Source organism: Pseudorasbora parva, chromosome 8, assembly GCF_024679245.1.
Source record: "Pseudorasbora parva isolate DD20220531a chromosome 8, ASM2467924v1, whole genome shotgun sequence".
Lineage (NCBI taxonomy): Eukaryota > Metazoa > Chordata > Actinopteri > Cypriniformes > Gobionidae > Pseudorasbora > Pseudorasbora parva.
The window spans coordinates 25,613,084-25,629,650 of NC_090179.1; the positions used below are offsets into that span (position 1 = coordinate 25,613,084).

Below are 16,567 nucleotides of genomic sequence, written 5' to 3' on the forward strand. Positions count from 1 at the left end.
TTCGTTAATTATTATTTTTTACCACCATTTAAACAGTTCACTGATGATGTGGCCATGGAATAACACGCCACCATTTTGAGGCTCTTTCTCAGACACACGGGGAGTGGCATTGTAGTTGCCTGCAGCAACCGGTAGATGGGTGTAGTGAGTTCCTCAAATATGCTTACATGAGTCTGGGGAAAAAAAAGATTTGTCCCACGCTTAAAGGGATAATTCACCCCAAAATTAAACATTTGTCATTTATTCACCTCATGTTTCCGAACTAAAATTACTTTCTTTCTTCCGTGGATCATAAAGGAGATTAGTCATGATAATGTTAGAGCGTACCCAGTTTCATTGTATATAAAAGGATTAAATCACAGCGATTTGTGACTGCGGCCTATATCACAGAAGAAAAAGGAAATTATATATATATATATATATTTTTTTAAATCCAATAAAAATAGCATTGTAAAGAATGCCAATGTTTAATTGTTGGTATTTATAATATATATTAAATCTATGTATTTGAGAAACCTAAGAAAGCCCATATTTAGCAGAAAAGTGTTTGTCCACCAAGACAAGCACCCTACAAATTTAGATTCATAGATTAATTTTTTTTTTTTATTTTTTTTTTTAAATACTCTAAATAAGTAACAAAGACATTAGGGTCACCAATAAATCTTTAAGACACTGTTGTTAAAATGTTATCACCATGACAAGTGTTCTGAAGGCTTAAAATCCAAGATAGCAGTCTAAAATATTTTATGTACAATACACGCTAAAATTACAAATACAGCACAGACTAGTGACAGTATTAACATTAACATTCACATAGTAACATTCATAGTAGAACTAAGTTGTCAGAACATAATATCAATAACTTACTGTCATATCAGTATAGGCAATAATCCAAGTTCCATAAAGTGTCATTAAACAGACGGATAGCCTAATCATTTGTGTCATTATGTGTGCACATTTTCCTACAGAAGACTGTAAACGTTTGTAAAAAATAAATAAAAAAAATCTTGCTTCTGGGGCAAAAGTTTTTATCTTGCTATTAGCTTTGTAGCTCTCTGATTGGCCTCATTGATGCGGGATTCATTGACCATGGCCTGCAAAAAAAACAGAATAAAAAGACAAGGAATGGTTAATATAAAAAGTATAGTTTAGCTGCTCTTTGTAGAACAGACGTCTTTGAACCCTTTCCAAACACTGACCTTGCTCTGTATGCGTTCAATCTGGACATTCTGAGTGTCGATTTCATTGCCCATGTCAAGTGCCATGCTTCTGAGGTTGCCAAGGATACTGCCGACCTGGGCCAAGTTTTCCTCCATTTCATCCTCTCTTGCGTCATTTGTCACTCTGTCAAACAGAATTGCACACAATTAGTCAAAGACACACTATCAACTGACTGTTGATCACTGCATATTAATACAGTGAAACACAAATTTGGCTTTTATTTTTGTCAGGAGGGCTAGTAGCTGGAATTAAATTGCATAACTTGGGGGGTGGTGAAGGGTTGGGGGGTCCAGGGTTATGACTAAATGCCTGCTCACATTTAGTCTAGAAGAAATAAGCATCCTGTTTACATGGCACACACAAAACACCTCTGCACCTCATTACAGATTTCTCTTAACATGGGACAGGAGAGATGTCAGTAAGTCTGAGATGTAAAGAGTACAGGTACCTTAGAGCAAGTTGCAAGTCACCAATTCCAATACAACTTAAGTAAAATTGGTACAGTATCTTAACAGTACTTAAGTATTTTACTCGTACTGAATTTAGTCTCAACGATGCACTAGTCCTCAAGACCTAAGAGATATGCCATTGAAAAAAAAGAGTTTATTTGGCAGGAGAGAGAAAGAAAAAAAATGGAACACCTTAATATTACTACAGATCAAGGTTGACGCAACAGCCTCTTAAACATCTACAAGCACTCAATTCTCAGTTAAGCTTGGGGGCTTAAAAAGGAAAAGGAAACCAATTAATAGAATAATGTTAAGTAAAATGAAATAGTCAAAGCCTACTGGACATCATCAGCCTAGTCACCGACTGCAGCCATGTCCTAAATCCGTATATGAAAGACCTGCAATTCTGCACTCGCATTCATGTAATTTAGCCATGTTGACAAGTTTAGGTGAGTAAGGGCAAAATGCATATAGTACCTTCAATGCCCTGTAGAAACAACTTATTTTGTAGCAGAATGATTAATTAACTGTTAGAAAGTTAGGTGCCATACCAAATGTATGAATAATTGCATTACTCATCCAAAGCACTCAACCATATGTACAAAAATGTAGTCAAGTAGAGAGTAAAAGTTAATATTTTTGGTAACTCGGTCAAGTACAGGGATACAATTCCTAGATGAAAACCTTCTCCAGAGTGCTCAAGACCTCAGACTGGGCCAAAGGTCACCTTCCAACAAGACAATGACTCAAAGCGCACAGCTAAAATAGTGAAGGAGTGGCTTCACAACAATTCTGTGACTGTTCTTGAATGGCCCAGCCAGAGCCCTGACTTAAACCCCATTGAGCATCTCTGGACAGACCTGAAAATGGCTGTCCACCAACGTTTACCATCCGACAGAACTGGAGAGGATCTGGAAGGAGGAATGGCAGAGGATCCCCAAATCCAGGTGTGAAAAACTTGTTGCATCTCGGCCCATTCTCCTCTGACCTCTAGCATCAACAAGGCATTTTCGCCCACAGGACTGCCGCATACTGGATGTTTTTCCCTTTTTACACCATTCTTTGTAAACCCTAGAAAGGGTTGTGCATAAAATTTCCAGTAACTGAACAGATTGTGAAATACTCAGACCGGCCCGTCTGGAACCAACAACCATGCCATGTTCAAAATTGCTTAAATCGCCTTTCTTTGCCATTCTGACATTCAGTTTGGAGTTCAGGAGATAAGGCTTGTTTGAGATGAGCAAAATCTGTGCAGAACCGATCACCGGTGATGTGTGTATGAATGTGTCCGAGGGCGGTCCGCATTGCTCTGATCTCATGCTGACGTATGTCAAAAACGTCTCGCGATGGCGAGGCGGACGTGTCGGATTCTGCAGTCGAGCGCAGTTGCTCTCCGCCGACTGCGCAGAGCAAAAACATGATAGGAAACGACTTGCTGACGACACAGCTTAATGCTCATTGGTTTAAACAACCGTGATATATGGTCCTTTTTTAAAATATTTGATTTTAAAACTGATATCATGTTTTTATGTGTATAAATTGTGTGAATATTCTCAAACTCTCGCAGAGATTTTCTTGCGATCTCTGTTGGTTAGGGCCTATGTGATTATTGTCATATTAATAAAAAAATATAAAAACATGTATGTAATTAAAGTAAAAATGCTTGATAAACAGGTCTTTCGAATGGAAATAAATACCAAAAAGTTTGGGTGTCCTGTTCATAATATTTATTTTCATATAAAAGTAACAGAACTTAAATTACATCCAGTTTATCAGCAACAGAGTGCATGAGTGTGAATCCCGCAATATCCGCAACTGATCTCGCAGGTGTCTGATCCACTACGAGAAGAGAGAACTGTCCGGCTTGCCTGCACTTTTTTCACTCCTCCCCTCACTGCAGCCGCCTAGTCTCGCGCATCTCAAACAAGCCTATTGTCTTGACCAGGACAACACCCCTAAATGCATTGAAGCAACTGCCATGTGATTGGATGATTAGATAATTGCATTAATGAGTAATTGAAAAGGTGTTCCTAATAATCCTTTAGGTGAGTGTATATCCATAAATTATAAATACATTTACCAAACCACTTATTAATATATTTGAGAAAGGAATGGCAAAAGTCCTGTCACCTTCTAATATATCCTCCGCTCATGGTCATCTTCTCTCTCTCATCCACCACTCGAGAGGAGGGCTGGCTAGACACCACCCCATCTTGATTATTACCCCACACCTTCTTATACGCCCCACTTGCTTCAAAGTCCTTTAATCTGAGAGAAACCACATGAGGAAGACACAAAGTTAACACAATTAGTATTTTCTTAACCTTAACCATTATCTGTTAGATGTAGGCAGAAATTGCCTAAATTATTTGAGTAGGATTCAAAGCTGACTCTGAAGGCACAGTTAGTGGGTGTTGCATCTGTTTTAAATGAACCACACAAAAATCACAGCACATATTATATGGTTGGAGTTGGCCAGAGTTTGTTTATGTGGTTTAAATCATTTCAATGAGTTCAGTGGTAAAGACCTTTGAGGGTACATACTGTTATTATTTATTTCACAATGTTCTATATTAGGGCAATATGCTGTCCATTAAACACAAATGACAATATGTCCAACCAGTTTACTGTGATTTTTTGAGTTCACACAAGCAATCCCGTTCACAAAATGACACAAATGAGGTATGCAAAGTTTTCATGCAAGCACACTAGAAGCCAAGCCCCTCTAAACATCACATACTTATCACAGGAGCACAGACCGCAGCATTTGCCCAGATCTGTAAGGTTTTTCTCAGCTTCCCTCATGTCCTGGTTGATATGGTCCAGCCCTTCCTCAATCCGCTCCATTTGCTCTGGATGACGGAAGGTAGGATCGCAGAGAATGGAGTTTTCAGGGGTTAAAGTATAGGGATGAGATTTAAAAAACACAACAACAGTTGTCTCAGCAAGAAGCGGCACACACCCATAAGCGACTAAACAACTACGGCAGCTCTAGCTCAAAACAACAGACAAAACTGACATATGAACTTAAAACATGACTGAAAGACATTAGGATTATGATTAGAAAAACACTGTGTTTGTTGTGTGAGCACAATTTGTATACTTTCATGCTCATTTTAAATGTTTGCATGGGATATGGCATGAACATCTGCTCACAAAACAGCCAAAAAAAGACAATGGAAGCAACGTCAAAGCAGGACAGGTTATCCAGTGGGACAGAGGCATGGGCAGAGAGGTAACATCATTGACTGCCAAAGTCCAGCCATGGCTCAGGTGTCTGGGAGGAGACCTACTTTGTACATGGCCAGATACACAGACCGCAACACCTGGCCATGTCAGTGAGATTTTTCTCAGCCTCCTTCATGTCCTTGTTGATCTGATCCAAGCCCTCGTCTATGCGGTCCAGTTGTTCTGCCCATGCGGGGGAGATGGGGGAGGACATGGGTGGCAGCAAGAAGGGGTATTGAAAGGGGTAGAAATATGCGAGCATGCAAACACAAACACATACAGGGTACATATTTCCATATGCACATATATGGCTGTATTTATATATGTTGAAAAGAATGGGTTGATAAAATGTGAACAAATTGTCTATATACTCCCACGTGATTAGTTCATTGTTTAGCTGCTGTATATTTGATCTCTGTTTAACAATTGAGTGTTTGAAGATAATTCATTATACCTCCCTGCTCGTCCAGCATAACAAGTGTCCTGATCCCTGCATCTTTACTCTGTTGAAGAATTACACAAATAATTCAGAGTGCACATTGACATAGAAAACTTTTTTTATTTAAAACCGTTTAAAACTCAACCATCTTTTTATACATCTTTTATATATATATGTTTTTTTTTTTTTTTATTAAAATATACACACACACACACACACAGACACATAAATGACTGCTTAACACTAAAGAATAATAAAATGAAGTATAATCACATGGTCACATGGTTCCTCTATGGTCACATGACTTCTTAAAGGTTTTTTGTATATTAGTGTTTTATAAAATAATTTGATATTTTGAGATTGTTTGAACAGTGGAATGCAAAACATTTTGAGAACATGTATTCAGCATTTAGAAAAACATAACTGTTACTATCAGCAATATTGCATAATTGTAAAAATATTTGTATTCATTACACATTATTACATGTATTTGTTTATTGTAGTATAATTAAAATGCTATTGAATTTGTTTAATTTATATATATATATATATATATATATATATATATATATATATATATATATATATATATATATATATATATATGAAAGTTTTCCAATGTTTAAATTGCTTTGTTTTTACATTTTTGTGTTGATTTTAACTTAATTCTTAATTGCTCTCCTTTTTTTCTCCCTCTGTAGCATTTTGAGATTTTCTTTAAAATGTAAAGTGCTTTATAAATAAAATATATTATTATTAATAATGATCACTCACCTCTTCCAATAGAAGCTTCATGTTTCTGGTGATTTCAAGAGACTGTCAGAGGTAAAAATTCAAAATAAAAAACTCAGTTCAGCCAGTTTATTAGTAATACTCAATTCTGATATGCCTGTTTAGTACTGAAAATTATTAATTGTAGTGAACATGGCTTGAGGGACTTTACAGTATTTTAAAGGTGTCATGAACAGGCTTTTTTATTGTTTTAATACTGTTGTCTGAGGTCAACTTATGACGTTTGCGTGGTTTTCGCATTCAAAAACATCATAGTGAATAAGTAATAGGCTATTTTCTACCCTGGTTTTGAGGCTCTCTCCTGCAACGCTCAGATTTTATGGGTGTACCGCACTGAAAACTTGGAAGTAAACGGCCACAGCTAGGATTAGATAAGATTTGCATATTTAATGAACTTCAGCTCCCTCATCAGTGCATGTGGGAATTGTTTTGAAAGTGTGTGGGGAAACGGCAACCTGAAATATTCGCCCACAAGGCTCCCAAAATGTCTTTATCAAACAAACACCCACGATTGGTTGGAATGTCCTTTTGGCCCGCTGATCGGTGGATATATGCGCAAACCGTGCATCAGACACACACAAGCGTGCAGAAAAGTACGTTGCAAGACAGCATGATCAAAACTTCTGCGATTGTATTTTTCCTTCAAACATCATTTCAATAGAGAGTGAACAATGCACGTAAAAAAATGAATGTTATTTCACTATTTCGGGATTACGTTTTGGTAGCCCATCTAGAAAAACATATACAGCATGTCTATTTCTTAAAGGTGCCCTAAAATGAAAAATTGAATTAACTTTGCCGTATGTGAAAAGAGAGTTCAGTACATGGACATCACATAGTCTCAAACACCATTGCCTCCTTCTTCATATGTAAATCTCGTGCATGAAAAACACCACGGAAAAATAGGCAAATCTCAACATAACACTAACAGTGACGCAATCGCTGGGATCATTAATATGTCATCATTTGCATATGCCAGCCCATGTTCAATGTCAGGTGGAACTGCGCAGCCAAACCATTGGTAGTTCTGCAGGTCAACAAGAGTTTCAAGCGAGGATAGCGAAAATGTTAGATCATTGAAATAAATGTCATGCTCCATGCTGTGTTTATTATAATTGGATACCGCAACAATTTAATTCAAAATCGTTCCTTCGCTTGGCCCATTTGACCGCAGACAGTTTTTCTAACCTGGGACAATATCAAGCAAGCTTCGCTCAGTGTCTAAAACTGAAGAAAGGGGCAATTTCAACTATATTCCTGCAAGCAGTAAGTAGCGATTTTATTGACTGGCTAAACAATTTCTGATTAAATTGAAATTTTCTTAGAGAGACAGCACTGTCTAGATAACGCAAGATGCTAGTACAGTAACAATAGGAAACTCCAAGTACCATACAAAATACAACCGTATTATGTCATACAATGTTAGTTGCTTACAGATCGCTCACTCGATCGTTCTAGCTAACGTCACCTTCTACACCTTATAAGTTAAAACAATAGTCAGCAGATATCAGGTATCAGAGAACAATGTAACATATTGTTTTAACTCATTCTAGGGCACCTTTAAAAAGTTTTATCTGGTTTAGCTCTATGTAGGTCTGTCATGTCAGGCACGTGTCGGTGGGCGGGGCTACATAATCAGGTGTTGTTCATATTCTGTTGGTGTTTCACCACACAATGACGTCAAGGGTTGGCATATTCTGAGATCTCTGGTGTCAACAAAAAGCTTTTCTTCGACTAACAAGGAAGTTTTCAGCTCTGAAACGTATAGGATATTCTTATATTACCATGAATTTTAATATATCATAAGCTCACGGGAAAGTTGATTTCTCAATTCATGACCCCTTTAATATCACTGTAATGTTGTTGCAGTGTTTGACTTGTTGCTAGGCTGATTGTTTTTTATATTGTATTGGAAGACAATAATAATGTAATAAGCTCTCTAGTCTGCATAGAGTCCAGAACCCTGTCGGGTTTATTTTGTTAATGAAAACCGGCAGACTGTACTTTATCCATTATATAACACCCAGTGGGAAATCTGCAGATGAATAATGGCTTCATTTATGTTTTATCTCACTGCATCACATTGGGAATCATAATAATTCAGCAGGTGCATATATAATGTGTTTAGCGTCATCATCCCAGTTGCTATGTACCATGGGAATAATTAAGCCCTATAGTAACCTTAGCATGGGAACACGGAAAATGTTTGATGTCATCACTGTAGGCCTGTTGATAGGAGGTTGTGCAGCCTCACCAAAACAGGACAGCAAAACACACTCCATCAGCTGAAGATCCACATAAATCAATGCAAATCCATATAGAAGTTTGCTACTTTAATCATTATTGTTGACATTACCTCATCTGTCACCTGATTGGCCCTCCTCTGCAGCTCCTCCACTTCAGATGTCACGGTGGAGTCGGCAGCCATCCTAGCGGAGAACTGCAGCAGGGGGGAGGACAGGTCGAGGGATGCGGTTATTCTTAGAGCAAAGGCTTTATAAACTCAGCATGCCTCAGATTGACAGCAATAATTGGTCTGGTACAACGGAGAGGAGACGGCACAGCATAAAATCAGACCCCCTCGTGCAACACCAAAACCATCATTTATTAATTGCTAGGTGCATCTCAGAATCAGCATGGGCATTAGGGTGGAAAATTATATATCTCGACAAAACTTAAACAACTGGAGCTTACACTGGTTAGAGGGTGTGTTTAAGTTGTCACGGAGACTTTCACACCTTTATTTTGTGACTAAAGAAAAACAGCAGTAGGCATTTGAAACAAAGCCTTATTTGCTGTGTTAGTCACTTTGAGACATGCGCAAAAATTCAAAATATGAACATGAACCAAGTATGTGTCATGGGAATATATGAAGACAAGGTCAAGATGTTCCTCATCAAAACAATCACTTTCTAATTAATCCCATAATGATCTTAAAAAGTTTAATGATGTTTATGTTTTAAGGGTATCAAAACCCATCACATATTATCCCACTTTAAACAGCTTCTCTCACACAAATCATAACACACATTTCCTCAGAGGAAACTGGTAGTCTACCTCAGTGGGTAGTTTTAATTAGTACATCATAAACTTATTTATAGTCGTATGATATTAATGTGGGGAAATCATTCATAAAAACACCCTGCAAATCACTCACAAATAATACTGAATTAATACTGAAATACAATAGCCTGTAATTGTCGGTTATAGCATAGAAACGTGCAGATGTGTGGCTTGTAAGAAACCTTTGATCATATCTGGACTAATAAATCATAGAATATGGATATCTAATATGATGAAACACGAAAATAAGCCTTATTATAATAACAAGAAACATATTTTATGGTATCAAAAACCTGCTGAAAGGGTTGATGCACACAAAGTACTGTATACATGAAAATTGTGAGATTAGATTCAAGTTAGATGCAAACTGAGTGGAATTTATTGCAACTTTAATTTTTTATTAGGTCACAATGGCATTTGTGATGGGCTTTACTCACTTTCTTTCCTTCATGTTCTTTATTATTGATCATAATTTGTCTACAAACAATTTACTGTTATGTGTTATGATTTGCATTATACCAAGAAGGCAGAACAAACTAATATTTATTTATCATTAAATATTTAGTACCTAAAACTATCAAATGAGTCCCCTTGAAAAGGGCTAGATTTATTCATCTCACTGTATAATTTACTGGGCTGGTTTGCCCATGGGTTTTAAACCGCAGGTGGACAGGGACTTAATGAGGGGATTTCATCTGTTCATTGACGAGACACCGCTGTCCAAATGCAAAAGACAAGCAAAATTGGCTCAAAACTCCAGCAAGAAGAGTAAAAAGAGCAAAAGCAACATTTGGCCGTATGAGCAGTAATAACATTGAATAGTAGTGGTTTTGGAAAGTATTTTTCCATGTAATAGACATGAAGGCAAATAAAATCTATCTATCTATCTATCTATCTATCTATCTATCTATCTATCTATCTATCTATCTATCTATCTATCTTTCTATCTATACACACACACACACACACATATTACGTATAATGAAGCTTCTTAAAGTACACAGATGAAATATTATACATTATATAGCCTATATATATGGATTCATCTTGAACCAAATACAATCAGTTATGATTATGTAATTTTTTGCCTTCACGTCTAGTACATGGGGGGAAAACTTTCTAGAATCCGTTATTGTAACCTTAGTAATCATATACACTATATGAATAATAATAATTAAAAAAAATAGCATCCCAGTGAAAGTGCAACAATAAAGCCCATCATAAACGGATGCCATATTCTAATCAATTGGATTACCAAAATTGTCTAAAAGTTTATTCTTTAACTAGATATTTAAAAAACATAATGCAACTCACCGTATGACACCAGCTACACACTTATGCTGTATTTCCCCTGAGGATGATGCAAAGACAAAGCCCGTTTTGTTCACCTATACTCGCGCTCAACACCTGTGTTTGTTCATTGATCTGATTCCAGCATCATCTACTCCGCGCGAGTAGGCAGTTGTCTTCGTCCCAGGTAACTCTTGAGGCTTCGTGAAGACGATTGGTTGACGTTATAATAATTATCTTGTGCTGGGCTGTTTAATTGGCTGTTGTAACTGTCAGTAATCTACTTCAGTCAGTGATGCGGGTTGATTGCGTTGCTCAGAGCAACCGCTGTTTGCACACGTAATGAGTGGAGAGCTGCTGTTGTATGTTCAGAACAAATAACGTTTATTTGTACATCAGCTTAATAACTGCAAAAACGACTAATTCATATCCTCAGTGATTAAATAATATGGCCTGGAATGTTGTTAAAAGCTATGAACATGGTTTTTAATCTTTGGTTGGATGCACTTTGTTTGTAAAACTATAAAGCCACAGTTCGTAGAATAAATGTAAAGGACACAGTTGGCATGGAATAAAATATTTAAATGTGGCATAAACTTAACCTTTAGAGACCGATGCAAACTCTATCCAGCGCTGCAACAAAGCTGCCATCTAGTGTAGAGGCACCATATGATCATGCTGTCATACTGTTTCGCTAACAAAAAACCTAATAATTATGTCAGTTAATAAAACAAAGACATTTGGCAATGACACAAAGAAGAACCGACAAATGAATATAATCATGGTGCGGTACATTCTTCTTCGTTCAGGAGTACATAGTCAGCTGCAACCACTGTGAACAAGGAACAAAAGTAAGTTAGACAGAAGCTAATTTGGCAAACTCATAGTCCAAGTCATAAAATGTTGGTTTCTTGTGGTCTTCAATTATAGTTCACATGCAGTACCTCTTTAATGTCGACTTTAATTGTGCCGTTGTTGTCTTTGTCAAGTGTCTTGAAGGCACCTGAAAATAACAAAACATTAGCAAGGCAAGTCATGCCGAGTATGATGATGAAAATAATGAATAAAGACTGTAAAATATTCTGTCAACGTACGACACATGGCATCCAGGCGCACAAGACACCCAATGAAATTATCAAAATCCATGTTGCCCTTTTCATCACTATATCGCCGAACGATCAACTGGAAAAGCTGGTCATTGAGCGGGAACCCTATAGGAGGAAAAAAATTACAAATTAAACCCAACAAAACATTTTTATTTCACTCAGACTTCTTAAATGTGAATTATGACTGGTAGATGTACCAGTATATTTCCACAATACTGAAAAAAGCATATAGACGCTTCAGCACGCCTTTTAAAACTGCAAGCCGGACGGTAATAATGCCAGTACAGACAACACTGCTCACCTGCTGCTTTGAAAGCTCCAGGTAGCTCATCAGACCCAATCATACCAGAGCTATCGGCATCAAAAGTCTTGTAAATGCCCTGGATTTAACAAAAAACAGGTCGCTCTGAAACATTTATGACAGAAAATGGACAATCTCGATGTTAAAGACAATTAGAAAGAAAAATCATGATATTATTCATGATAGTTGACACTAAATAGTCCCTTGAAAATAAAGTTTGTATAAAACAAAGCCGTAACCACGCACGTCTTGAACACTGATGTCTTCATCATTTTGGGACTACGTATTTGCAAATAATATTTGCATTAATTTGCTTCAAATATACTGTTAGTTTCGAGATTCATTCCGTTAGTGAATAAATACATAGATCTTTTGATAAAATTGAATTCCTTAGTAGTCTGGTGGTATAAATTTTGTAAACCGTGTCAAAGGTTACAGGTTCTAATCCGCCCTCATATTGTTTTTTCCCACATTAAATTTTTTTTTTCAATGATTGTATATTAAGAGCAGGGACATGTTTGTGTGCATTTTGTTTTGTGATTTCACCGGAAAGAGCAATAACTTTAAGTGATAGATTGACGCACTTGTCAGTGTGAAGACTGTGAACGAGCCAAAAAAGACTACTTTGATTTGATTGGCCATCTCAATCATTTTTTACATTGACGAGTGCCGTTAGACCTAAGGGAGACCAGACTAAAAATGTAACTTTTAAACCTTTTTGTGGGGGGCATTTCTAATTACTAGGGGGCTCCACCTCAATGTCTATGGTGGTTACAGCCCTGGTATAAGATATAATAAAGGGTCCCACTATATATTAAGTTTCTTTAACCACCATGCACTAACATTTATATTAATAATTTGATACAATCCACTTATTGTGTTTTTACTTTTTTTAAGCAATCAAAGCAGTTATTAATTTCTGTAATAACATCTATAATTATATGTCAACCCTTCCCTTCCCCTCAACCTAACTAACTTCTCATGTCAATAGCAGCAAAAGTTTATTTGACAGTACTTACCTTAGAGAGTACTGGTAATAAAAGGCAACTACATGGATTAAGGTTAGGTTTAGGGATAGGTTCAGGGTTAGTACCTAGTAATTGTAATAAGTACATAGCATGCACATGGGGAACAGGACTGTAAAATAAAGTGCTACCGGGTTTAGCAATATAACGAACACAATAAGTACATTGTACCCATTCATTTTTTTGAGTAGATAGTTAAAGACATCTAATATAAAGTGTGACCCTATAAGGTCATATACAAAAAGTTTAAAATGAAGAGTGTTTGTACCTGCCATCTCTTGATGTTATTCCAAAGATACTTGAATTCCTCAAATCCCAGTTTTCCAGTACTGTCACTCTGAGAGCATATAGTTAAGGCAAAATTGATGTACCGTCTGCGCACTTATTAACAAAATGTAATACTTCTGTTAACATTCTGTTAATGATTGATAGTATTTAAGGATACATCCATTACTGCGACCATGCTTCTGCAGGACTCAATAGTGAAACCATCCGTCTTTAGATCGCCACCTAGAATTGAAAATAGGGGATCGGCTTATTAGCATCTTTTATATAATGCTTAATTTGTGTCATACGTATATGTTGAAGAAACTTACGTTTGGAAATAATCTTGTTAAGGATGTTCATCAGTTCATTAGGGCTTACCTCCATGTCCTGTGATGAGAGGAAATGAATGAAACTTGTCAGAACAGCTGCTCTCTTCTTTTATTACAGGCTTAAAACAATCTCACTTTTTAGATACAAGTAATATCTAAAACACTGAGACAGAACAAGAACCTGTATATAGTAAAATATATTTTATATCAGAAGTTCTCGAACAGGGGCCCACAGTAAACGGAATGACTTTAATTAATGTCATTATGTAATTACTATCAAATAATTTTAAGTGTAATAAAAATGCTTAAACACATCAAAAAAATAAAGTTGTAACAGAATCCGAATCTCAAATCTTACAGAATCACAAAATTAATCATGACATTTACTTTACATACACTCCCAGTTTCTGTTAAAAGTTTGGAAAAAAGCTGTCTTGTCAATTATGCTGTTTTATGGGATTGTAGTTCTTTCCCTTTTTGTCTGACTTTCAAAAACTATTTTGCTTCAAATCAAAATGTGTAGTGTTGTGATTCAGCTTGTAGCTGATTGGCTTGGTTCACGGCATATAACTTTTTGACAGACCTTTTTTAAATCGTTATGGAAAAAATACTTCCGGAACCAGTGCTGTTGAAAAAGGGCGCGACCCCTGTTGCACTCGATTGTTATAGGAAAAAGTAACTTTTCTCTAATATTATGTTTTGATAGTACTATAACTTCTTAATGGAGACTTTAAAAAAATCCCTATGGGAAAAATGAATGGAAAAAATACTTCTGGAACCAGAGCTGCTGAAAAAGGGGACAGCCACTGTTGCACTCTATTGTTATAGAAAAAAGTAACTTCAGTGATTTTTTCTAATATTATGTTTTAATAGTAATTTCCACTAGCGTAAAAAAAAAAAAATCAAAGAGAGAGCTCCTGCATCTAATTAATCCATTACTCCAGTAAAGCAGGCTTCCACGGCCCTCTATGACTCAACACAAAACCAAACCCACTGGGAAAGTCTCCTTCACAATGGCAGGAATGTGAAAAAGAGGAAGAGCCAGGCATACTTCTTTCCACTGAACTAGTTAAACATGGTATAACCACACCCATGTTGTCATTTTGAAGTGAAGTAACTCTAAATGAGATACAAGTCTATACGAAGACAAACCTCTCTGAAAACAGAGGGAAAGCCATGCTGGGTGGAGCCAAGCGAAGTGATAGAATGTGGACAATGCCTTGATCTGGAAGTTTCTCGGTTGAAACCAGAACGTCTGATAAATGTGTTCAAAGGTGTCTAATTTGCACAACTGTAGTCAGACTTTTATGGATCTTTGCATGCAAGAGTAGGGATCATTTGAGAAGCATGAGAGGATATTAAAATGGAAATTGTACAATGGAAAAGGAAAGAACATATTTAAAGACTGAGGACTGGGTCTACTCACTTCCCCAGCAAGTTGTTGAAATACTTTGCGAAACTGCCTCTCCTCATCAGTTTCATTCTGGTTTGCATATGCAAGTGGTCTTTTGGGAGGAGGCTGGAAAAATGAAGTACTGTGATAAGTGCATTCAACTTTTTCATGTGCCAAGCTAAGAAATCAATGGACCTCTATATTTGACTTCCAGGATTCGCCAAAGTGCTTAATGACATGGCACAACCTCCAACACTATGAACAATTATATATATATATATATATATATATATATATATATATATATATATATATATATATATATATATATATATATATATATATATATATATATATATATATATATATACATACATACATACATACATACATACATACATACATACACACACACACACACACACACACATACACATGCTGCAAACTTACAGGGTCAGAAGGAACAAACTGGTCGATGTTGCTGTGATGCATAGAAAAGGCAAAACAATATTATTGATAAATTAAATATGTACATTGAAAATGTAAGTGTTGCCTTGAACAAGCAGTGAAGTAATGGAAGTACAGGCTTACCCGACAGCATCTACCAGCCCTTTAAGTAATTTTTGAGCCAAAAACATCTTGAGCACTTTAAACAAGGCACACAAAAGAAGACATAAAGATATGATTAGAAAAACAAAATAATGCAAATTTAACAAACTGCAATATACAGGCTAATAGCTATGAGAGTGAGCTTACTACAAAACTCATTTGTCATTATCTAGCAGTAAAGATATCTATATCTTTGGTATTTGCATGTGGCATTCTTGTCTTTTGCAAAGATAAATCACTCAATAAACAAACCATTTACTGCATTATGAATGTCAGTATTCTATAGGCCTAAAGGAATTTGAACACATGAATTGGTAACGTTAACACAATAGATTTACGCTGCTGTCTTTGTTTAACAACTGTACGTTATTTTTAAAAAATCAACTTTAAAGTTAGAGTTTAGCAGGCCGCTGTGATATAATCCTGACGCACATCGGAAATTAGTAACGTTAATGTTATCCAGTTAAACTACTATTATATGAGAACTTACCAGAACAAAGACACTGACTAGGACCAGCAAAAAGCTACAGGGAAGAAGAAAGACGCGCAGCTCAGGTAAGTTACACGGATAAAAGTAGCAGTTTGCGAAAGGCGATCTGTTCTTGATGGATACGGCAGTTCTCCACACCCAGTCCACTGTTTTGTCAAACTCAAGGTCCTAAAACCAGCCACGTTTCATGAACAAACACAACAGATGTGATGCGTCATGACGGTCATGACTCATGACTGGAAAAAAAGGGGAAAAAAAAGTGATGACGTCAAATTGTAGTCCAAGAGTCTTCAAATACCGTAGATATGTATGACGCGCTCCCTAGTGTACAAATGTTGTACTACTATAAGCTATTTTCTGTAATAGCTCAATTGAAACCATTTATTTGGCCAATGTTCTTATTTGTCATTTATATTTTAGTATTACATTTATCAATGAAAATATTCCTCTCTCACTTCTAATGGGAAAATGCACTTTTTGGCTTTAGTGAATATTCTAAAGAGGTTGAAAGCACTTTTATTTTAAATGATTTAGTTCTATTTTGACCAAATTTCACATTCATAAA

At 36.3% G+C, this 16,567-nt stretch overlaps 2 protein-coding genes across 3 annotated transcripts; both read right to left on the reverse strand.

Annotated features, from left to right (window-relative positions):
* Window positions 1-682: 682 nt before the first annotated feature.
* Window positions 683-10,721, reverse strand: zgc:101731 (SNARE_SNAP25N and SNARE_SNAP23C domain-containing protein). 2 transcript variants are annotated; one of them, XM_067450523.1, is made up of 8 exons: window positions 10,507-10,721; window positions 8,486-8,569; window positions 6,112-6,153; window positions 5,353-5,401; window positions 4,411-4,522; window positions 3,801-3,938; window positions 1,200-1,344; window positions 683-1,094 (listed from the first exon to the last, which is right to left on the reverse strand). In XM_067450523.1, the coding sequence occupies exons 2-8, from the start codon at window positions 8,555-8,557 to the stop codon at window positions 1,029-1,031; spliced, it is 624 nt and encodes a 207-aa protein (XP_067306624.1). In that variant the 5' UTR covers window positions 8,558-8,569; window positions 10,507-10,721; the 3' UTR covers window positions 683-1,028. The 2 variants fall into 2 exon arrangements, with proteins under 2 accessions (XP_067306624.1, XP_067306622.1); XM_067450521.1 differs by lacking the exon at window positions 4,411-4,522 and adding an exon at window positions 4,964-5,081.
* Window positions 10,722-10,842: 121 nt separating this feature from the next.
* On the reverse strand, window positions 10,843-16,238 carry capns1b (calpain, small subunit 1 b). Its single transcript, XM_067450520.1, has 11 exons — window positions 16,003-16,238; window positions 15,495-15,549; window positions 15,354-15,384; window positions 14,937-15,029; window positions 13,511-13,568; window positions 13,360-13,424; window positions 13,183-13,251; window positions 11,890-11,968; window positions 11,577-11,693; window positions 11,427-11,485; window positions 10,843-11,314 (listed from the first exon to the last, which is right to left on the reverse strand). Exons 2-11 carry the CDS (start codon window positions 15,539-15,541, stop codon window positions 11,288-11,290), a joined length of 645 nt encoding a protein of 214 aa, XP_067306621.1. The 5' UTR covers window positions 15,542-15,549; window positions 16,003-16,238; the 3' UTR covers window positions 10,843-11,287.
* Window positions 16,239-16,567: the final 329 nt, after the last annotated feature.